General features: G+C 39.1%; 4 protein-coding genes across 4 annotated transcripts in view; 2 read left to right on the plus strand and 2 right to left on the minus strand.

Moving 5' to 3' along the window:
- The window catches only part of dnajb12b (DnaJ heat shock protein family (Hsp40) member B12b), a 6082-nt gene extending 3079 nt beyond the window's left edge, over positions 1-3003 (plus strand). The window contains exons 4-9 of the mRNA XM_035670909.1: positions 316-489; positions 595-665; positions 838-947; positions 1467-1639; positions 1804-1945; positions 2051-3003. Coding sequence (XP_035526802.1) covers positions 316-489; positions 595-665; positions 838-947; positions 1467-1639; positions 1804-1925 — 650 coding nt within the window. The 3' untranslated portion in view covers positions 1926-1945; positions 2051-3003. The remainder of the gene's footprint in view (positions 1-315; positions 490-594; positions 666-837; positions 948-1466; positions 1640-1803; positions 1946-2050) is intronic.
- Positions 3004-3583: 580 nt separating this feature from the next.
- Positions 3584-5437, minus strand: ddit4 (DNA-damage-inducible transcript 4). The gene is made up of 3 exons (XM_035668865.1): positions 5296-5437; positions 4831-5064; positions 3584-4723 (listed from the first exon to the last, which is right to left on the minus strand). Exons 2-3 carry the CDS (start codon positions 5012-5014, stop codon positions 4224-4226), a joined length of 684 nt encoding a protein of 227 aa, XP_035524758.1. The 5' UTR covers positions 5015-5064; positions 5296-5437; the 3' UTR covers positions 3584-4223.
- Positions 5438-6978: 1541 nt separating this feature from the next.
- On the minus strand, positions 6979-9592 carry anapc16 (anaphase promoting complex subunit 16). The gene is made up of 4 exons (XM_035663494.1): positions 9454-9592; positions 8974-9127; positions 7722-7796; positions 6979-7640 (listed from the first exon to the last, which is right to left on the minus strand). Exons 2-4 carry the CDS (start codon positions 9113-9115, stop codon positions 7531-7533), a joined length of 327 nt encoding a protein of 108 aa, XP_035519387.1. The 5' UTR covers positions 9116-9127; positions 9454-9592; the 3' UTR covers positions 6979-7530.
- Positions 9593-9634: 42 nt separating this feature from the next.
- On the plus strand, positions 9635-22099 carry ascc1 (activating signal cointegrator 1 complex subunit 1). Its single transcript, XM_035663482.1, has 10 exons — positions 9635-9994; positions 10094-10196; positions 10290-10387; positions 10476-10654; positions 10785-10918; positions 11546-11665; positions 11772-11896; positions 12490-12563; positions 14491-14635; positions 21844-22099. The coding sequence occupies exons 1-9, from the start codon at positions 9880-9882 to the stop codon at positions 14605-14607; spliced, it is 1065 nt and encodes a 354-aa protein (XP_035519375.1). The 5' UTR covers positions 9635-9879; the 3' UTR covers positions 14608-14635; positions 21844-22099.
- Positions 22100-23061: the final 962 nt, after the last annotated feature.

Below are 23061 nucleotides of genomic sequence, written 5' to 3' on the forward strand. Positions count from 1 at the left end.
GTGAGATGATTAACCGTGATATAATTTCGGAATAGTACATATGCATTGTTTTGCACAGTTTATACCCTACCTCAGAAATAAAAAAATATTCTATAAATTAATAAAGAAAGTATAGTTTGTAGATTTTTGTTTGAGAAAATCTTTTTTTATAATTTGTCTTTAAAAAAAAAGGTGAGAACTCAGTATCATGAATTGTATAAAATCGTGAGTTAAGTGTATTTGTACATTAATCATTAATTAATTATGGTTACAGAATGTGTCTTTTAGCCCTTCTTTGTGATGCTCGAACATAACATTTTTTTCCATTTACAACAGCTATTGGGAATGCGTATGCTGTTCTGAGCAATGCTAACAAAAGAAGACAGTATGATCAATGTGGAGAAGAGAGGAGGCATCCTTCCAGACACGGCCCAGACAATGAAAACTTCGAGCCAGATATTTCACCAGAAGACCTCTTCAATATGTTCTTTGGAGGAGGTTACCCGTCAAGTTAGTGTCACTGCTTTGTGTTTTCATGCCAAACTTGTGAGTAACAGTATGTTCATTTTAATGCTCGTTATGGTTTGTCTATTAACATGTGCTACATCTATCTAGGCAATGCTAATGTGTACACTAATGGGCGGATGCGGTACCAAAGGCGAGAGAGAAGGGAGCGACAGCGAGATGTAAGTTATTATTAGAGCTCCTGCAAGCTGAAAATAATGTAAAATTGTTGTTAAACAAAAGGGGGAGACATTGAGTCATCTTCCAGTCATATTCAACTGTCTTTAAACAAAGCAAATAGTGTCTGGTGAATGATTCAGCTGTTGTTTTGGCACTGAAATGTTTTCTTTGCAGGGAGGCCTCGCTCTCTTCGTGCAGGTCATGCCCATCCTCATTCTGGTTATTGTGTCAGCCCTCAGTCAGATCATGGTCAACAGCCCCTCCTACAGCCTCAGCTTCAGGCCGTGAGTGTGATCCCTGTTCCGAATGCCAGCCTATAAAGGACGTTAAACAACAAAACTACCTGTTGTTCTGCAGAATTCCAACAGACTTAGACGGAAGATTATCTCCACATTACATAAAATGTCAACTCAAGCTCGTGGCCGTGTTTGAAATGTTACTGACTTATAGATTAAGCAGCCCAAAAATAGATTTGCTTTTATAATCTTTGCAGTTATATTGCTTCCATTGGAGACAAATCCATTATATTAACTTTTCAGTGTGTTGTTAGATTTAGACAGAACATCTTTATGCTGCCTCAGTTAATTCCAAATAATCACAGACCTCTTCTGTGTTTGCGAGGATTACTGTCTCCATGTGTTTGACCCGTCTCCATTTTGTCTGCCTTAGTTTCTGGCCTGTCTGTGAGCCTGTTATCAGCCATAAGTTGCATTATCAGAGACAGAGAGTGCCAGATCTGTCATCCTTGTGCTGCGTTCGGTCCTATGATATCTCTCCCACACTCTTGTCCTATCTTCACGCAGGTCAGCAGGTTACACACAGAAGAGGCTGACTGAGAACCTGAAGGTGCCATATTATGTGGGGGAGCACTTCTCCAAGGAGTTCACTGGAGTGAATCTGAAGAATTTGGAGCGAATGGTGGAGGATGATTATATTTCCAACCTTCGCAACAATTGCTGGAAGGAGAAACAACAAAGTATGTTTGCCAGGAAAACAAATCATGCTTATTTATTTATTTAACCATGAATATTGACTGTTTGTTTTTTCCATTATCAGTTCTGGGGAAATGATTAAAGCCATGTTGTGATTTTTATTACTCCTCATTTATCTTTCCTGAATTGTTTCTCTTGTTTCCTGCAGAGGAAGGCATGCTTTACAGAGCTCGCTATTTTGGAGACACTGACCTGTACCAAAGAGCACAGAGGGCTCGCACACCAAGCTGCGCCAAGCTGTCTGAGATTACAGCTTCATTACATGGTTGAGGCTGCTTTCATAATTAAAAGCAAGTTCTCCAGATATTTTGTTCTCATTTCTGAACACATTTTGTAGTGATTGCCTGCATGTTTAATTTCATTTCACAACTCAATTTTCTTCTTCTTGTCTCCAGGTTTCCAGAATCAACACAAAAGATTATTGGCTGTAAATAGATGGGCTTTAACAATCTGGAGACTGAAGATGACTCAACAAGCAACACAAACAAACCAGCACCAGTCTGCATCAAACTGACCACATGAACTGGTTGAAACCTTTTCTGTGGAATTTTAGTATGTGAAATGAGAAAATATAATGTTAATATAATGTTTTGAAATGGAAAAGCCACTTAAAATAGCTTGTCCTCCTGACAAGATAGGGGTTTAGAAAACCTCCAAGCTCCAGTTTTGACTGGGAGCCATTGAGCTGAGAGAGGTTTTTTTTTTATGAGAATGCAATATGAAACCAGAACATAGTGAGATTAGTCGTAGTCGTACGGATGTTATTTACGTAGCAGTTGACTAAATACCACAGTGAATGCTTCCTTTTTTATTTTATGCAGTCAAATCAGCACAGGAGACACGTTTGAGGGGAGATTTGCTGATTTGACTTCAAATGCACATTCTGAAACTATGCAGGAATAATGTGAAACCTCGGATGAATATATACTCATGTCCAAGGTTTGTCAGACACTTGAACACCTGAGATTTGTCTTCTTCTGCTGTGTGTGTGTGTGTGTGTTTGTGAGTTAACAATTAGGAAATGCCCCTTTACACTTTGCCTCCTTTTAAAGAATTATACAGTGTAACTTTATGGCACTACACAATAAAAGCCAAGAGAATGAGAGACGTGCCTACCCACCCAAGTGGGACTTTAACAGGTTCTAGTTTTGGAGCGTAATGTATTTGATTTACATCTGTTGGGAAAAGCAATTTTTGTCACACTTTTGAGTTCATAGTATGCTATTTATTTTTTCTATTGTTTGTTTTAAAATGGATGATCAGACTAAGAAAACAATACAGTACTTGCTCACTTTTTCCACCTTGTTTTTACTCCCAGATGAAAATAAATTTGGATGCCGAAACACAATCGAAATGACTCATCTCTCCGAGCAGAACGAGCACAGAATGTGGAGACAAAAGCTCACTCAGCACATTCGACACGTAAAGCCTGTCAGCCGGCTGAAAGAGGCTGGCAACTGGAAACATGGCTTTGTGCACGTTCACATTTCTGAGGGACGTGCTGCATGTGCTGGGCAGAAACCACAGCGCCACATTCTTTCACCGCAGATGTACTCAGCTGTTTTTGGCAGATGTTGCACCCCGGCCTTCTAATTTTGACTTGCCAGATTTTGTTATTGCGAAAGTAACTTAAGTTTTTAAACATGCCCTTGTGGGGCCGGATGTGGTTGATTAGGTGGCAGTCAGCTGATCTATATGACAATATAGCTGAATGTTATTCCTCAGTATAACAGGTATCTTAATGTTCTGGTATAGTTTGTTAAAGAATGGGCTTATAGCTGATGATATGTAGTTGTATAGTTTGCAGAATCAAACACTTTAATATTTGCCACCTACAGTAAATGTAAGTAATCCTAAACCTTGATTTAAGTCTGCAAATGGATGCTCTCGATCTGGCAAGGTTCACAAAATAAGACGACAGAAAAGAGAACAGTTAAAAAAAATAATTTATTTGTAATCATGAAAGTACAAAAACAGTGCAATGGTATGAGTATTTGAATGTCAAATAAATAAAGTTGAAAGCAGGACAGGTCTACACAGATACAAGATCAAGTTACATTTGAAATCTCAGCCGCAGCTTGCACATTTATTGCGCAAGGCAAGCAGTGGTAGGCCTTCGCACTTGACATCAAGCAGTCACTAAGGTCCCTAATGCTTTGCTTGGTGTACAGTTCATCACTTGGTGAACATTACAATTAATTGCCATGTATAAAAAGAAAGAACACAAATGGTCTTCAATGACTATAGCTAGCTGCCGTTGTCTGGTTTCAATAGAAACTGAGGTACGCACTTTAATACTCGCAAAATGCCTCTTTACCAGATATAATCACGATGGTTACACATTGTAATTTGAAAATCTGACAGTCAGTTAAGAGCAACACCTGCTCCAGGTACCATAAACTCCAGTTCCCTTACAGTAGGAACAATAGGCTAAATCATGAAAAAGTCCATCCTTACACTTCAAAAAGGCATCATATGCATGTAGTTATAGTAATAAGGCCCTTCTGTGAGCTGAACTGGGCATTTTAAAAGCGTTGACAATAAAACATCGACAGTCCCTTTCATTTCTCAACATTCCTCAATGAGCAGTTCTTCAGAACAATACAGTTTCTTCTTGATCACGCGGAAACCAGTGCTAAGTTTAATAGCTTGCCGCACCACTGGAGTGGAAGGAGACTTTGTGCTAAAAAGTCCTTGGATTTTAGGCCACAGCCCACCAGACTCTAGCCTCAACACCAGAGTCAGCTGAAAGGTGGGGACAAGGTAGGGGTCCACAGATAGCTGCCCCATGCTCTCGCAGGTGGCCCCGTGCTCCACACAGAGGTCAATGAGAGCCCCCCTCAAACCGCAGGGCTCACTAGCTGCCAGGTGAAGGAGCTCCTGTCCGATGTGCTCCAGGAGTTTCTCTGGGATGAGCAGTTTGGTACATCGTAAGGCGCAGTCTGAGTCTTTGGCTTCTCTCAGGCTTCGTGCAATAAGGTCCACTACTTCTTTCAGGATGGTCTCCTCCATTGGATCATAAAACAGGTCTTCGTTAGAGGGAGACAGGTCGCTGTAGACATCTGACCCTGTTATAAAGAGACACAATGGGTTAGAACCGGAGCCATGCATAGGGAGGAAAATCCAATTCACCTCTATTGAAGTGTTGGAAATGTTTTGCAGCATTTTTTTGTACCTAAGTCCGAGAGGTCACTCCTGCTGCCATTGTTGGACCCCGACTCAATGCTGCTGCTGTTGGCAGATGTGCTGAAATCTGCCAATCTTTGGACAAGTTTGCCCCAGGACAGCCTCCTGGGACTGCTATCCACTGGAGAAGGGGGTGAGCTGCCGATATCAGTGGGTGCAGAGAGAGCAGGCATGGTTGTCCTCTTTGCAATATTCAACAGTATCAGCTGCTTTCTGTGGTCAGCTGTTTATGAGGAAACAAAGAACAACAGATAAGCACTCAAACTCGACATAAGAGGTAGTACATAGAAAATGAAATATAAGTATCAGGCATTTAAAGTGTAGTTCGTTAAGGGGTGTAAACAGGACAAGTTTGCAGGAAAAACATCTTTGTTTGAGGTAGGTAGCAGCTGTTTAACTCATTCAAAAATAGCTACAAAGCTAGCAAAATTAACAATTATAACGTAATACTTACAGCTTATTTGAATGCGGTGCTGTTCGGGTCCTTTGTCGGTGTTAAAGATAGTTATTTGAAGGGTTTATTGTCTACACAAACAACTATCTAGCAACTTCTATCCCCGACGCTTCTTCTTTCTCTCGCAAGCTGCCAAGCTCTGCGGTTTGTGCTGCAACAATGTTTATATAGGGGCTGGTAGGCCACGCCCATTCCTCTCCTGTAAGCCAATCAAAAAGAGAGGCACGCCATCTGCGCTGTATCTTGCCTGGTAACATGCCAGCAGAGAAGGAAGACAAACAGGAGGGGGAGGAGAAGGGGGGTTGGGGTGATGAATAGCAGACCCCAGTGTTATGGAAATGTACAGGGACTTGCCTGGGCTTGCAAAGGTCTTATTGTATTTCTTTGTTTCATATCCTTTATATGAATAAATAAATGCCTCTGCCGTATGTGCATCTAGATTATTGACAGTTTAGAAGTCCAGCAACTCCATGCAGGCTTGCCTCAGCTGGTTGAATGTTGCAGTGCACATTACGTCACCTGTTTTGCTCAACCATTACATCAGAATTTTTGATCTGCCACACAGAGATACAAACATCAGCTCATCAACACATTTGGGTGCATTACACAACAGTGGGTACATGGTTAAATGCTAATACATGTATTTTCTATTCATAAAGATGTGCAACATTTCTTCATTTGCCCTCAAATGGAAAACAAAGAAAACGTGCAGAACAATAGGAATGCACCAGGAGCGTAGCTGACACACTGCTATTTAATTATATCTTATAATCATTTATTCTGGTGCTATTAATGTGCATTAGGGCATAAAAACACTGCATGGGATTGCCATTAAATGACACTTAATTTGGTACAGTGACAGACAGAAACACAAGCACATTCTGAGAAAACACAAAAATATTATTGCGAAGCAGAAACTGCTGTTGTGTTTCTGTCTGGCAAGACTGCACTATACATGACACACTCAATATTTGCCCAGAGAAAAGTTTTTGGAAAGGAGCCAGACATAAGCTGTGTGCTACACGTGAGGGGGATGGACTGTACATACGTATATCAAGGAGGAACTGAAAGACATAAACACGTGAAGGTACAGTATGTTCTGAGAGGCATGTTATGAATTAAGAGTCATCACCAGAAAGTTTTGATGTGGGGGAAAAAAAATGTTTGTTCTTTTTTCAAATACGAAGAATGTGGACTACAGCTCATGTAAAAAACAGAAAATAGTTTTAACTATAACTACAAGCAAACAACTTGGAAAATGACTTCTTAGAAAGTGTGTGGTAAAACAAACTTATGAACTCTTGAAAGGACATTTAAACTCCAGCTAGAGGTGTGTCTTGTAATGTCCAGGGCCGTCCTTAGACAGTCAACCCCAGAACAGTACATTCTGTACATTCCCTCCCCTCGTTTGTTTGAAAACATTCACTCTCTGAGCAAAACACCAAGAGGTGCACGTTTCCTCGCTGTCGACACAGCAGGCGAGTGACACGGCCACAGTCCCATCTGTGAGTTTCAGACTTCAGCTCATTTGAGTAAAAGAACAACTGTGCATTTTCGACAACAACTACGTAACTTGAGACACCATTACATAAACAACAGCACAAAGATTTAGTTACAGCGTAATAGAAATCGGCTTAGCATGAGCTATGCCATGCCAAGCAAACAAACAGCAACTGACCCAAGGAATGTCCAAGTATGACTTTATTTACAAGCTCTCTTTGTTTTGCTCCAAGTGTTGTTGGAGCGAGCAGCGATGAGGACCCACGGAGAGACTGAGCAGGCAGCAGGTTTTCAGATTTATGAGTTACAGTGCAGCCACGTAGGAACACAATGCCTCGCTTCAAGGGACTTATTACATTACCAAAGATATTCTTTCCCTTATCACTGAGGCTAAGAGCAGATTGGACTGGAAAAACAACTTTATTCGCCTAAACCAGTTGAAAAACCTTGTAATAATCTGTTACAAAATGTTTAATTTTCATTATATAACTTGACAGGGGGTTTATTTTAATATGCTGGATAAACTATAACAACTTGTTTTTTTAAAAAAAAAGCAAACCTGGCTCATACAATAGTAAAAATGATAAAATAACACATCTCACATTCAGTAACTCCACATAATATTTCACACTTATAGAATAAAACCATAAAGAAGGAATATAATTGCTCAATTTAAATAAACCATCTCCTTCTATTTGGCTGATTTATTAAGCAAAGGCATCTGGATCTCTTTATTTAAGATGGTGTGAATCCCAAAAGCTGTTCAATTGGTTTGTACCGCCACTCATCTGCCTCCAGCTCCTCCACCAAGCCTGCGAGTTTCTCCATCCGAGACACCTGTTGATCTGGAAGAATACACAATTGTTAAGGTAACAGCTTGTCATGGACGGACCAAAAAAAGAGCGCATATACTGTTTCTTACTTACCGTGTTTAACCTGTTTGAGCGTGGAGGCAACTTGGTAGCTGAATACAGACTCACATAAAAATCTGTCGGAGCCATCTAAAACAAACAAAAACACACACACACACACATGTAGAGAAGAAGTTAAATGCTGGTGAAGATTTATTTAATAGACATAATTGAAGCCTTGGTGTTCACTAAGCTAATAGAAAATGTCAAACTTCAGGCTACCCATTACGCAATTTTCAACATTGTGTAAAAAGAGCCTTCAGAAGAGGAAGAGACCTTCAGCATCACTGCAGTTCAATTCCTCGCTTTATTAGCTGTTTTTAATCCTACAGTACTTTTATACAAAACTCATATTAACCACATTGAGTAGTGTATTTTGAGGTAGACAGGCAACAATGCAGCAGAGTACAGAACCAGACGGCCTTTTGGTCCCATACATAAATCCTATGTGGATACGTAATGAAGTGCTAAAGCAGAAACACGACAGACACGTTTATCATTAATATCTCGGGGTGCTATATAAGAATTCAGTTAAAAGAAATAAGACACAACCTTTGTGATATGACTTTATTATAGACACAGGCTGTACTCATTGTTTTTACATGAAAAGGTTGCACTGTTTAACCAAGCGTCTGTCTTTCTTACGGATAAATATAAGCCGAGAGTTATAAAACCTGGCAAACACACGTCTGTTTTGAAGACATTTCCAGCTTCATCAAAACATTCTCTCTGCTGCACAATAACAAAGATTTTGACTATTTTTTAACTAGCTGTGGCTGTTTCTTAATCCAAACAAAGATGTCATCCAGACGTAAAAACATTAATGCATTGTAACTTATGAAGACAGAAAGTCTGATCAACACAGGTAAACTAACCAGATAACAAAGCTTTTAATTTAGGTAATGCACTGTACAAGTGAAGCAAGGAGATGTCACATCTGGCTGCCACCTCTGTTGGCTTAAACAACTTGGGAAACTGGTTAAAAGATCTTTATTGTATTGCCAGTATTCTTTCTAGTTATTAATTGTCGTTTTATTTTGGTTCCTCTGTCTGAGGAATCTGGGAATGTCTTCAAAAACATCTGCAAGACTTCATCAATCAGAAAAACAGATGCTCAGCTCTTATTTGACTCCTCTCTCACTGTAAACGATCTAAAAGAAAACAGACGCGTGTTGTAATCTCATGGTATGATTTATACCTCCTCTGCTTTGTTGGGAGGAAAGAGGCAGCTAAAGATAGACGCCTTTAACTGCGTGTTTGATCTTACCTTCCATCATTTCCCCTGCGCCTTTAGGATATGTGTACAAGACTTTCCTGGGAGGGATGAGCTCTGAAGCACTGAATCCAGAGCCAGTCACCGAGCTGCCGCTCACACCTCCGGCAGAGGAGGACGAAGAAGACGCAGCCATTACCTTAGGAAACTTTACAAAACAAACACACACAAAGGAATCACAAGAACTGTCACCGCTGTAATGTGGGAAACATACGTAACAGTTACAGTTTTGAAGGCCACTGTTTCAGTCATTTAAATTAAAGTTAACCAAAGCCAAAACAGCCAACCAAAGCTGATGTTAGTAGTTGTTTTTGTTTTTCTCGCTCTGGTAAACTCTGATAGCTCGAGTGCTACAGCTACCTAGCCATAGGTGGCTAAGCGAGAAAGCTAACTATCCTTCTAACCACCGTTCACCATTAATGTTACCACACACGACATGGCAATAACCAACCATTTTCTAACAATATAACCTACCGTCGATGTCCCAGTGAATCTGTAAAGACTTTAAACCCGCGCAGTTATTAGCTCTGTTGTTTGTTTAGATGTTTTAACACCAGTTTACGACAAAGACGGCATTTTACGTTTGACGCGATGACGTTCTTACCGCAGATCTGAAACTCATGTGGATGGATCGGCTCCATCAGCTCTAACGGAGTGGTCGCTTGTAGATCTACTAAACATTAAAGCATCGTCGTAAAGCAGGGAACCCGATACATGAACGTCAAATAATACATAGTATGAGCGACTAGCTACTTAGTTAGTCAAGTAAGTGTTTAAAAAGCTAGAAACATAAGCTGATTTAACCCATTTTCGTGTCGCTAAGTTGCGAGCGAGCTAGTTAGATATTTATTTATGCTGTTAGGTTAACTTAGGTCTTGCTAACGTTAGCTAGTTTACATTATGGATGTTTTACGTCCATCTCTGATCAATATACATGGAAGGATATATCGAAGGAATATCATTAAGGAGGAACATTATGAGGAAGAAGAAGATTTCTCTTACATGGGACCACCAGGTAAGTCCTGTCAGTGTTAACAGCTAACTGCAGCCTAGTTGTTTTTTGTTGTTTGTTGTTAAAAACAAACTAGTAATATTTGTGGTTTAACATGTTTAGAGAGTGAAGACCTTGCAGAAGATGAAACCTGTGATACCCACTTCATTGAACACACTGATAAAGGATACCGCTGTGCCATAGATGTCCCAAGTGTTCTTTACAAGTGAGTTATCTGTCTTATTGGTAGAAGTAGTAGTAAGATGTTTTGTTTCTAATCAGCATATTGTGTTTCTTTGTTTGCTTGTTTGTCCCACAGATACATCATTGGGAAAAAAGGAGAGACACGCAGGCGACTGGAGTTTGACACAAAGACATCTATCAGCATCCCAAAACAAGGAGTGGAAGGACAGATTGGTGAGGATCAAGAGAGTCATGAACCAGATTAGAGAGCACTTTCTGAAACACAAGATTACCTCTCAACTTTCTTCCTTTTCCCGGACAGTTATCACAGGTTCCCAAAAAGCTGCTGTCTCATCTGCAGTCACACGAGTTGAGGTCCTGGTTGAGAGTTTCCGGAAAAAGCAGCCTTTCACGCACTTCCTGTCATTACCTCTGAATGATCCCAAAATTCAAGAGGGATTCCTGAGATTTAAAGACGAGGTGTTGCAGCAGTGTTCGCAGGTACTGTAGACGGAAAGATAAATGTGAACGGTGTTAATGAGGGGCAGTGGTGGACATGTATTGTTTAGGATCAGCACATTATGTCCTTGATACGTTCTTCTTTCACACATTGTTGTTATCTGATGTGTAGGATCATGGAGTAGAGGGAAGTATCTTTCAGAATCCTGTAAAGCTTCACCTGACCGTCGGCACCATGGCTCTGTTGAATGACGTGGAAGTGAGAAAAGCATGTGAACACCTCCAAGAGTGTCAAAACTTCATCAGGTACGGGCCAAACAAGTTTATTATGTCATACTAAAATTCTAGCTGTGTAATTAAAAACACTTATGGACACAAAACTAAAATCATTGCTTTAAAGGTCCAGTGTGTAACATTTAGTAGTATTCACCACTAACTGCCATTAAATCCCACACATTGGTCCTTTTAAAGGAGAAATCTGATGATATTCTATCTTAGCATTAGCAAAGCTCATGAAATCCAACAATGTATTGATCCGGCTAACAAGTATTGTCGGTGTAGCCAAAGCCTGATATAACTTATTGCTCTGTGCCATAAACACACACATCAATAAGCCACACTGATGCACTGTTGCACATTTGTTAGTCAATCCAGTCTACTCTGTCCTGCTGTAAATATATATATATATATTTGTGACCTGTAACATTGTTTGTTTGTTTTGGCAGTGACAAATTTTTTTTTTGTAAAAATACAAAACACCAGCCTTTTTCTTTAATAACTAATAGGCTTATGTTATTGTACATTTTAAAGGTCTGATGAGATTTGATGCCTGAAAACATAAAATTAAAATCTGGAGGCAACCTTAAATATATTATAACCCTGATATATTAGGTGAGTCACTGCAGTCTGCTTTTTTTTGCCATCTGTCATCAGAGACATCACAGAAGGAAAACCTCTGCCACTGGAGGTGACTGGTATAGAGTACATGAATGATGACCCAGCCATGGTGGACGTCTTGTATGCCAAAGTCAATGTGAAAGACAGATCTGACAAGTGAGTGGATCTATAACAAATCCTTTGAGTCCAAAGTGGACACATTTTGTATTCCGCTGGAATCAGTTTTTTTCCACAACATATATTTAATATTGCTGCTCTTAAGGTTGCAGGTGATTGCAGACCGGCTGGTAGAGCACTTTGTCTCAGTGGGGCTGATGGTGCGAGAGTGGGACAGAGTGAAGCTGCACGGCACTGTGATGAACACTCTGTTCAGAAAGGACTCCACGGGTAAAGACATTACACACACGACAGGCTAACCAGCACTGGGCCTGTAGCTTGTGTAAAAACAAAGTTATTGACCTGCTGTGATCACACTGGTAGCTCCTGTTTGCCAATGTCCCCTTATTATCTCTTGGCTTAGATGTGAGCAGCAGTGACGACAAAGCTGAAACTTGAACAATTACAACAACAAGTTTCTGAATATAGGCATCAGGCAGCTTGTTCTCTTTTTGGCCACAGCGCTGTTTACGTGCACCAAGCAGCGTGTTTTCCAAGTACTCTGACAATGGCTTCATTCATTTTGGCCATGGATAAGGTCCAGCCCCAGTTCTCAAATTTGTACTGAGCTGACCAACAACACAGCACAAGCGAGGGGCTGTGTCAATGCTCACAATGTTTGCCAGCATGTAGACGAATCCTATTAAAATTCAGTGTATTTTCTTCACAGTAGTCCCTGTTTCACAAATTAAATGACCTTGATTGTCACCTTTCTATTGCCCACTGTAGCAGAAAGTAAACATGGTTATTTGATCAGGAGATCTGTATGTTTTTGTTCTGTCTGTATTGTTTAGCTTGTCTTTTACACTCTTGTGTTTTTCCAGTTGAAGACACGGGTGGCCCAGGAAGACAAACCACGAGTGAAAGAGAGGCATTTGATGCCAGAAACATTTTAAAGGTTAGAGGAAATTTACTCCTGCTTGCCCTTTCAAATACTGCTGAATTACAAACACCCAAATTTGCACTCATGACTTGACTGCTGTTAACACCCACTGACAATTACACATGAGGATTTTGAAATAGTTTTTAGCTATAGGCCAGATGAAAAAACAGTTTTTAGTGAAATTCAAACAGTTTAAGTCCAGTGAATAACCTGAAATGGTACAATGCCAAAGGTAAAAACAAGTTTAGGTTTTCAAAAACTAAAAAACAATGTAAATTCATTCCAATGTTATAAAAAAAGGGGTTGACAACTTACAGCTGTTCTGCAGCAATGGAGGTAAATTTAACCTTGAAAGCTGATGCAAACAATTCCTACATGTGTCCCAACATTTGTTAATTGCTTACACAGCCTCTGTATAAAAGCAGTGTTGGAACAGACTGTGTTACTACACCCTCTGAATCATTGTTCAAACAATACTGCACTGTAGAAAGTGGTACATTGTTGTCATAATGGGCGAGGAAATTGCAATTAACAAAGGAAGCCAGACAGAACATTATGCTCTGTTTAGGCACCTGCAGCGACATTGCACCATACAACTGCGTGTAGGGTTTTCAACTGTGGTTGACATTTCCACTGCCTTTGGAGTCCCATTGGGATATGAGAGCTTGCCAATTAATAGGTCTTAAAATAGAGAGATTTGGGTCTTTTGGGGGGGGGGGACGCTCTGATACCACTTTAGCATGAACAGAGGATAATCAGGTTAATTTAGGGGCTGACTCATTCTTACCGACAGTCGCAAAGTGTTATGATTTCAGGCTGGTACTAAGTGATTATGTTCCAAGACCAGCTGCAATATGTAATTATTTGTTAACCCACCTGATCTCCTTAGTAGCCAGTTATGGTCGCCTCAGTTTTAAATCACGAATCGAAACATCTACATTGGCCCTTTTTTGCAGCAGACATTTTGACTTGTCGCAGCAGGAAGAGCACATGTGTTACTAATAACATTATCAATGGCTCTTCTTCTATCCAAGTCTCCCAGTAAGCCATGACAGTGAAGCAGCTATATTCAATTCAGTCGTCATTCATTTTATTATTCACACCTGTTCTTTTCCTACGGTTTCATGTCAAAATGACATATCTATTGTGAAAAATAACTATTTTCGTGTCCTGTGGTGTTTGACAGGGATCATTACAGTGTATTACATAGCAATTGCGTATTATATGTGGGAAGAACCGATCAAATACCTACTGCACAAACACTGTAGACAGTTCTAGCAACATTTCTAAGGCAAGTGTTCACCTTATTGATGCCTAATTGGAGTAATAATAAGGCAGTTAGATCCCGGTCATTTAGGACTTATTTACACTGATAATAAAAGTCACAGTCCTGAATATTTTATCAGTGTTTGCTTACAACCAGAAATGTGAATATATAGGGCGCTAAAAATCTATGAGTTGGTAAAAAAAGATTAAGAGCACCCTGCTGAAGAGTGTATTGATTAAACACGTTATTTAGGGGAATAAGAATAAGTCTGTATAGCTCAAAGAGGAGAGTTTTGATTGAAAGAAAGACTGCCTGACTGTAAAATCTTCCAGATGCAGTTTCATTGTGAGTGACACCTTAAATGTGACACTGCAGATTAAAAAAAAATCCACCCTCCTTCCTGAAGTCTTTGTTTGAATAACAAAATCCTTGATTTTCTTTTCTGTGAAAATGACACGAGGGTGCCTACCAAATGCTCAGTCGCCTGTAACCATGGTAACACCATGTTTCTGAGTGACAGCTTATCATCCTTTCTTGACTTTTTAAACACATTGCTGACTTTTCTGAACCATTGAGTGGTAAGACTGCTTTGTTATTGGGAACTTGAATTAACTATAATGCAAAATAAGCAAAAATTGATTTTTTTTACTTAATTATTTGCTGTTTTCATTCCAGAAATTTGGTGCTCATTGTTTTGGAGAGTTTCAGCTGAACACCGTCCTGCTGTCCCAGAGATATTCGACAGATTGTACAGGTTACTACACCTCTGCGGGGAGCATCAACTTCTCATGAGCTGCAACAGGGCTGAGCATATTCTGAGGTGGGAAATAATGAAGAAATTAAGTTAGCTGTTTAGCAGATAATTAAAGCAGTATTGATGGCGTTGTCCACCAGGTGGCAGCATTGGGTTTTTATTTTATTTTATTTGCAAATGACATACACCTGTGCCTGAACCAAATTCTTTTGTTTTCTAAAATCCCTCGGGAACAGTTTATGCGGAAAAATAAAATGATCAGAGTGCAGAATGATTGAAATTTCAGACTAAAGCTCATCAAAAGATGACATCCATGCAACATCACTCTGAAATGCTCTAGGTAGTCAAGTTTTGTTTTTGTACTCCACACAATTGGCTCTCTTTAGGGAATCTGAGTCAAACTGAATCAAAGTAAATAACATGAAATAGATTTTAATAGGACAGGCAATCAAAAGAAAACATGAAAAAAGTGAGAATTTCCATCCAAAACTTCCCTGTTCATCCCTAAATACTTTCGTCTTGATTTTGAAAATAGAACTTTACTTTTGCAAGATTTGTTGTCTCCAATGGAAAGTTTTTATTTTGGATAGGAATCATGGGAGAATAATATTATTTTCTGGGAAGTGCTGCTCTCGAAGGTGAGGAGATGATTGACTTTGTGTATGAAAGTCAGATAGGAGTTACGCTCAGGGTTGGGTTGTCTGTAGAGATGTATCAAATATAAAGTAAGTGACAAAATGCTGAAGAGGCCCCGTGCACAGCAGTGTTTCTTTCCTGGGTGCAAAGCTAACCACAGTAAACCAAAAACAATGTGGTGAAATGTAGCAAATTAAATTTAATCCAGTACTGTACTTAAGAAAAATTTTGAGATAGTTGTCCATTTGATCTGATTTATTACTTTGTCCCTCCACTCCACTACATTTCAGAGGGAAATATTGTAGTTTTTACATTTAACTAATGGCTTTAATTAAGATTTTATGTTCAACTTGTGTGCTATGATGTATTGTTATAGATTAAATGACCAGACAGTATATAAAGTAGTTAAAATTAGCTCCACCTCAACCAGCTAACAGTAAAATGCTAAATATTACTGAATGCAAAATTAATAGTAACTGAAAACATGTAATACAACACTTTGAAAGGAAGACATATTGCATAATAATTACTTTTGATACTACTTTATATACATGTGGCTCACAAATACTTACTTACATTTTGAAGCCAAGACCTTTACTCCTACTACATTTTAGTAAAGGATGAGTACTTCTTCCACCACTGGTTGAACATTTACTTTTTGTCATCTAGTAGGTATCAACATTCAAACAATGTCAAATGTCGAAAAGAAATTGGATGTGTTGCAAGGCGTATTTCATGCCCTGACCTGACCATTCTTGTGAGCTCATTGGCTGGTACATCTTATACAGTATAAGATCAGTCCGGTCATACAGGAAGGCAGTATTAATGGCAAGTTCTGAATAATTTAAAGAGTCTTCCTGCACTGTCTCACTTGTCAACCATAATAGCTGAAATAGTTAATCAAAGTTTTCTCACTGTTCTTCAGCCAATCCCGGCTGCTCTATTTTTAGAAACTCAGACGTTTTACTAGCAGATTGTGAAATCTTTTGCTAAATCATAATTTAGCAAATATGTAATTTACAGGGAAATTTCCTATTAATGGTCTCAAAAAATAAGCTTTAATAGCTGTTGAAACATTGTGTTTTTATCTAGACTCATCCACTCCCTACTGAAAGTGATAAACAGATATTACCCATGTCTTTCATCTCACTGCCTCATGAATGTGTTAATGCGTCACTGACTTGATTTATTACACCAGTCTGGGTTTTTTTCCATCTTTTTTTTTTGTCAGTGCCCTTCCCACACCAACCACAACCTTGTTCCCACTCCCGTCTGTCGAGTGTGTCAGTGAATACAGACATCGGACTCAGAGCTCGGCCACTTGCTTTTGACAGCAAAGCTCTTTTTCTTTTTTTCAGCCCTCCCCTCAGCTGCCGATGCTCTCTGCTTGGCATGCAGGAGGGCGATTGCAGAGCGGCCAAAAGTTACACTGATGAAAACTGAGGGCGCTTTTTGTTTGTCAGCTCTACCATCCCGTGCTGTCCACCCTCCCATTTCAGGAGTGGCGTGACTTCTTTTTTTTTCTCCCTATTCTCCTGGTGCCATGTCAACAGACACCATTAGACAGGGACATGCAAATTTTGTAATCGGAAAACAGCCAGCCGAGCCATCCATGCATTGACTATGGCACTGTCTGAGCATAAAATGTGTCTTTTCAGACCCAGGAAAAGGGACCTAATTAGCCACTCCCTGTCTCCTGAGAGCATGCTTGTTAGTGGGTCAGGAGGAGTACACATCCAGCATAACACCACTCTCAGGTAACAGATACAGTGAGGATTCTGGGAGTTTGCTCACCGTGAAGGAGACGGAGAGAGAAGATGATTTGCGAGTTAATGAAATTCATTGAGACTGTGCATCCTTGTTTCTTTTGGCAGGGACATGATTAAGGATGCGTTGGGCAGATGTCCTCAGTAATGATGCTACTGAAAACAAATGTGAAGGAACATACGTCATCCACAGACAGACTCACACACTTGTGACATTTAATTTGTCAGTATCAGTATAAGATGTTTGGTTTATATGTGCGTTTTGTTGAAGAGATCAGGAACGTATTGTACTAGGGCTGCAATCAGCGTTTATTTTTCAGTATCAGTCAATTAGTTGATTATTTTGTTGATTAATTGAACAATCGTTGAATCTACAAAATGTCATACAATAGTGAAAAATGGGTAACATTTAAGCCCCCCCAATTTTACATTAATATTATTAGTAAACATTTAATAAATGGTTTAAAACTCACTATAATTTAGTTGTAAGCAGCTATAAGGACATTTTTCAGTGATTATTAATGCATAGTATTTGCTAAATAGATGCAGAACTCACTGTGACGTCTTTAAATCATCTGTATTGTCCGACTAAAAGACCAAAGAAGACCCAAGAGATTTAATCTAGAAGAAAAGATAAGATAAATAAACCTTTATTAGTTCCTGGAAGGAAATTCAGGTGTCATTGCAGCAACCGCAGAAGAAGAATGAAGGTGAAAAGTGCAGAACGAAACTACGATAATTCATGAGAATAAACATATAAATGAAAATAAAATAAAGACAGATAAAGCAAAGCACTGAGCAACTGGCCCTAGATATATGTACTGGAAACACATAAAACAGGAAAAATTGAAAGATTCTTATGTTTTAGAAGCTGGAACCAGCAAATTGTTTCAGTTCTACATAATAATGCATTTTTGTCACCTTCAAGTCACAATCAGAAATTGAAAAACAAGCGCTACATACGGTGTTTGTTTGATATCCACAGATTTATGTGTAGTGTAATTTGGGTTGACTCTTGACAAAATCACGTTGCTAGGCATGTCTTGTGTGGGTGAGCTTGCTTACGCACAAAATACATATTTTTTCTGTCCCTGCCACTTGTCTCACCCTAATTAGTCATCTCTGTGCTTCCTGCTGTGGGAACTTTCAACGTGACCCTTGAGATTTTCGAGACTAGCATGTGTCCCTTTCAGTAAGCCTGATAAATGAGACCTCGGTGTCTGTTTGTGTTAGCGAGGACTTGTTTCGTCTGTGGACGTGCATCCTTATTTGTGAAGATCTGAGGAGACACGAGCTGGATTTTAATTAAAATGTTGAGTTGTCTTTGCAGACGTTTGAGCATGTGCCTGTTTACATGCACTGATGAGTCACATAGACTGTATGTTCAGAAGGCTGGTTCGCTTCACCCTCTGACAACAAGCTTTTGCAACGTAAAAACCAGTTGATTAAAACGTATTTTCTAATTAATTTCCTTTTTTCCCTGGTGTAAAAAGAAAAAAAAAACGGGATTTTACAAAAAATTAAAGCAAAGCAATGTCTTAGATGACCCCATAACTATCTTAAAACTTACATTGAACCTTTCTGTAATGAAAATTCACCTCATGTTTGGTAACTGAAGTCTTGTGTTATCTCAACCAAGTATTGTTTAGGCTTCTATCCAATTTGCATTTTTAATTTCATGCAAGTTTTCAAAGTAGCCTATTTTATTCAGAGGCTGTTTGAAACAGGTCTTTCTTGAACAATGTCAAACCTTTTAGCACACTTTGGGTTTTGATATTCAGAACCGCACTATGCAATTTTTCATAGAGTAATTAGAAATTAAGCTTTCATTCAGGAGGGCTGGCGTTAACATCTGTTGGGGGGGGNNGGGGGGGGGGGGATGTTTGACAGACATGACCTTTTAATACAGTAGATATGTTTGATTTGCATGCTCGGAGTAACCAGTAATAAACATGAAATCGATTAAGCACCTAATTACTTTTTAAGGTCACGGTAAATTTTACCAGTGTGTGTGCCTTAAAGCTCGAATGTTGATCAGGTTCATTTAACAGAGCGATTCCTGGAATATTTTAAACCAAATCCAATTAACTTAAAGGATAAATTTGACAGCATGGGAGCACTAACATGACATTTCAGTAGTAAGAGTCGTACTCTCGGTGTTATGTTTTTCCCTTAACAAGCTCGAATCCCAAGATTGTTTTACGAAGGTATTCGCGATTGATCAGACACGTCTTATCCACGAGAAGTGACAAAGGTAATCTATAATTGATCTTGCTAGACAAAGCCCATGAATCATTCAAATTGGATATTGTTAGCAGTGAAATATGACAGGGCACCTTCTTTTGATTTTTCTCTCATGTTGGATGTGACTCTCTGGTTGGGTGTCACCGCCGTTTGAATTTCTCACTAATCACTCTGTCACTAATGGGCATGAGCGGCCTTGACGGACAGCCAAGGCTAGAATATTTGAGATGTCTAATCTGTGTCTCCAGCGAGAAGGCAGGTGATCCCTGCAGCAGCTCTTTATCATTCAAAGTGCTGAGTCTGGTGGCTGCCTGCAGCTGTCCACGTCTGTTTACTGCTGGAGGCATTCACACAGGGAGGAGAGGCACAAAGCCAAGTGTGTTTGAACAGCAGGTAGTCATTTAAAGCTGCTGTTTACTTTATGTACACATTGCACAATAAGAGTTTAAAATGGGGCTGTAACAAATTCATTATCTATTAATCTCCATTACCTTTGTTTTTGGATAATTGTTTAATCTATAAAATGTCAGAAAATAATGAAAAATGGCCATAACAATTTAGCTGAACCCAAGGTCTTGTAATTGCTTGTTTTGTCTAAAACCCAAAGATATTAGATTTATCATGGTATAAATAGCAAAAATGTCCTCACTTGTGAATGTTTGGAATTTTTGCTTAATACACTGCTTAAATGATTATCATTGAAATCTCATTTCACAGGGAAATAAAACGGTTTATATAGCAACACCAAGTTAAAGACTATAGACGTAGGATGACAACCTTTATTTAAACATATAGTTACCATATACATATAGTAACTGACTATATACATATAGTAACTGGTTAATAAACAGTATCAGTTCATTACTGATGTCTTTATATGACCTACATAAACAAATTAGACCATCAGTGAAAAGACTGGAATTTCTATACAGTTATTCTTGAATGCCTGCCTCCGGGTCAGATTACCATGAATCCGACAAAACAACCGCTGTTGTCCACAGAGGTCAGAATCAACAAAAAAAAATTATTTTTGTTTTTTAAGTGCTTTAAATATCAAGTTGGGACATTAAAGCAGGATTGATGATCTTCTTTTCTCTGCTTTGGGGCAGCAGAACAAGCTGTAAACACACACATCTCACAACAATGCAATGGCAAATGTGTTCACAGACAGTTACCTGTTTCTACATATAGCAGACAAGGATCATCCAGTCGTGTTTCTGGCCACCTGATGAGTACAAATCAAATATTCGCTCTGTTTTTGGTCTCCACCAACCCCTAAAGGAAATATTTGGTTCTTTAACTGCTCAGTGCTCCACTATGTATCTGACTATTGCAGCTTTAAACCATACACGATGACACAAGGTGGTCTTTTGTTGATTAATTGTCTGTTCATTGCATTTCAGCATAGAACGCTCACACCATGATCTATTCAGGTTTAATATTCAGAAGCTGAGATTCACTGCTGCAAATGCTCTCTGTTTCTGAAGCTATAAATTCTTGAACAAATCCTCCTCCTGACTTTCTCTCAAAATGTTTCATCCATCCACTCCAAAGTGTTGCAGTGTGAAATCCCTTCATGCAGCACTTAATGCCGTTTCTCATTGGTAGGATGTAGAGGGAAACCGATGGGGGATTTGTCATTTATAGTAGTTGGTATGAGCTTAATAATGCAGACTAAAAATAAATCATCTGCTGAGACTGAGCATGTCAACAGTTCAGATTATTAGCCAGCTTCTGTCTACTGTGTACATTTAATTGAAAAAGGTGCTGCACTCTCTTCCACCCCTGCTGCAGCTGCCCGCAGCACAAAACAGCAGCTACCAGTACTTTCCTGGCAAAGGCAAACTGCTGTCAGACAGCTCTCAACTAACTTTGCACATTTAATAGCTGTGTGACCCAGTTTGAATCCAATTGAATTAGATCTATACGCGTTTATAGCAGCTCCACTTACAGCTGTAAGTCACTTGAGATTACTTATTAAATGCCTCCCGATGTGGTTTATTCTCTCCTCAACTTTCAAAATAACTTCTTTGATGGTTCTCCCATCTAGGAACTTACTTTCAGGCTACATTTTTCCCCCTGTGCACCTTGCTGTTGGCAGCACCTATCAGGCTGTAACTGCTTCACAAACAAGTGAAGAAATAAAATAACAACAGACAGATGTTAATTACATATATATAATATAAAGGCAGTAATGTGATGTGATGCAGCACACAAGGTATAACATTTTAAATCATGTTTTACTAATAAGGCTGTTGTTTGTATTAGTGTTTCTACAGTTTTTTGCCCTAATATCCTGACTAAATGCATGAAAATTTCAAATATACAGGGTGTCATCTAACCTCATTATTTGGGAATTGTCATATAAACTGCTTGTACAGTGTGTCAATTTGGCTGCAAAGTGATATATTATTCTATTTAATTAGAAATAAAACATCTTGGTCTTGTGGTCTGTTGGTCAGGCCAAATAAGCAATTGTGAAGTTGCGATTGACATTTTATCTGACTAAATGATATATTAATCTACCAAAAAATAATCAACAGATTTATTGTAGATGAAAATAATCAGTAATTGCAGCCATAGGGTGTTTTTAAAATGCAAATATTGATCAATGATTATGTGTTGCAGGTCATCGATGAACATGGCCACAGGATGTAAAGTGTTCTGGGTGATGAAGAAACTCTCAGCTGACAGTAAAGCATTGTGGGGAAACAAGTTTCCATCAGGTGATGATCGTGAATGGACAACACAGTGTTGTTGCATCTTCGATTAATCTTTTGCTGGAAAATGAACATTTGTCTGGGTTTCCTTCATGGTGGCAGGAGGTGCGACATTTTAACAGTCTGTTTAAATCTGGCAGGAATAAATAAATGTGTAAATCCACCCTTGGCCTGTTGCAATTAATTGTGGTGTACCAGGAATTCCTGAAGCGATCCTCATGGAGTTGTAACATCATGTGAGAATATGTACAGGCACGATAAGCAGCAAAGTTCGTGTTGGGCCTTTATGAGCTATTTGTAAGACAGAAAATGGAGGTGATGTTTCTACATTTGAAGACAGCAAATATTTACAGATAAGCAACCCCTCAGATTCCACTGCTCGCAGTCTTGTCTGATGTTATTCAAATGAAGCTTTCCTCTCCTCAACTCCTTTTGTGTGAACCGAGTATGGTTGGTGAACAGGATAAATAAGTTTTTATCAACATCTGCCTAGAGAGGAACAGGGGGAACTGATGACATCAGTTAATCTCTTTACAATTAAAGGCGCTCTTCCGCAGCGTGATGCTCTGATATACAGAAGAGGATGTTAAACAAGTTGTGTGGAGCTGCTTCTGTGTTTAAAATACATAACAGGCTGCACATCACGGTTTTGTTTTTTGTGGATGTAAATGTTGTTCAAACTACTTGAACATTATTCTTTTAGCAGTCATTAAGAGACTGTAATAATATGTACATGCACAGGAAATAAAAAAAAAACAAAAAGTCAACTTGTGCATTAAAGGTCACTTTAGAGGAAATTCTATTTAGGACTGTAAAAGCAGGGATTAGTTTTATGAATTAGGAATAGTGGTTAAGATAGCTAATTTAGTTAGATAGGCTTTTCGATCCAGCCCTGTGATATGGAACGTCTGCTCTCGTACCCACTGATGACTGACTAAGAATGGGGAAGTCCTCTTCTTACATAGCTAGCAAGCTACCAAGCTACATTCATGAACTATAGCTATAACAATTTGTTATAATTATAGCTATTAACTTTAAAATAGCCCCCCTTGGTGCGCCCATGTATGAAACAAAGTGCCCTCGTGGGTGCTCCTATGGTACATAAAACATGATAAAGTGCCCTTCC

The sequence above is a fragment of the Morone saxatilis genome, unplaced genomic scaffold (genome assembly GCF_004916995.1).
Source record: "Morone saxatilis isolate NCDOM2014 unplaced genomic scaffold, NCSU_SB_2.0 Contig1, whole genome shotgun sequence".
Lineage (NCBI taxonomy): Eukaryota > Metazoa > Chordata > Actinopteri > Moronidae > Morone > Morone saxatilis.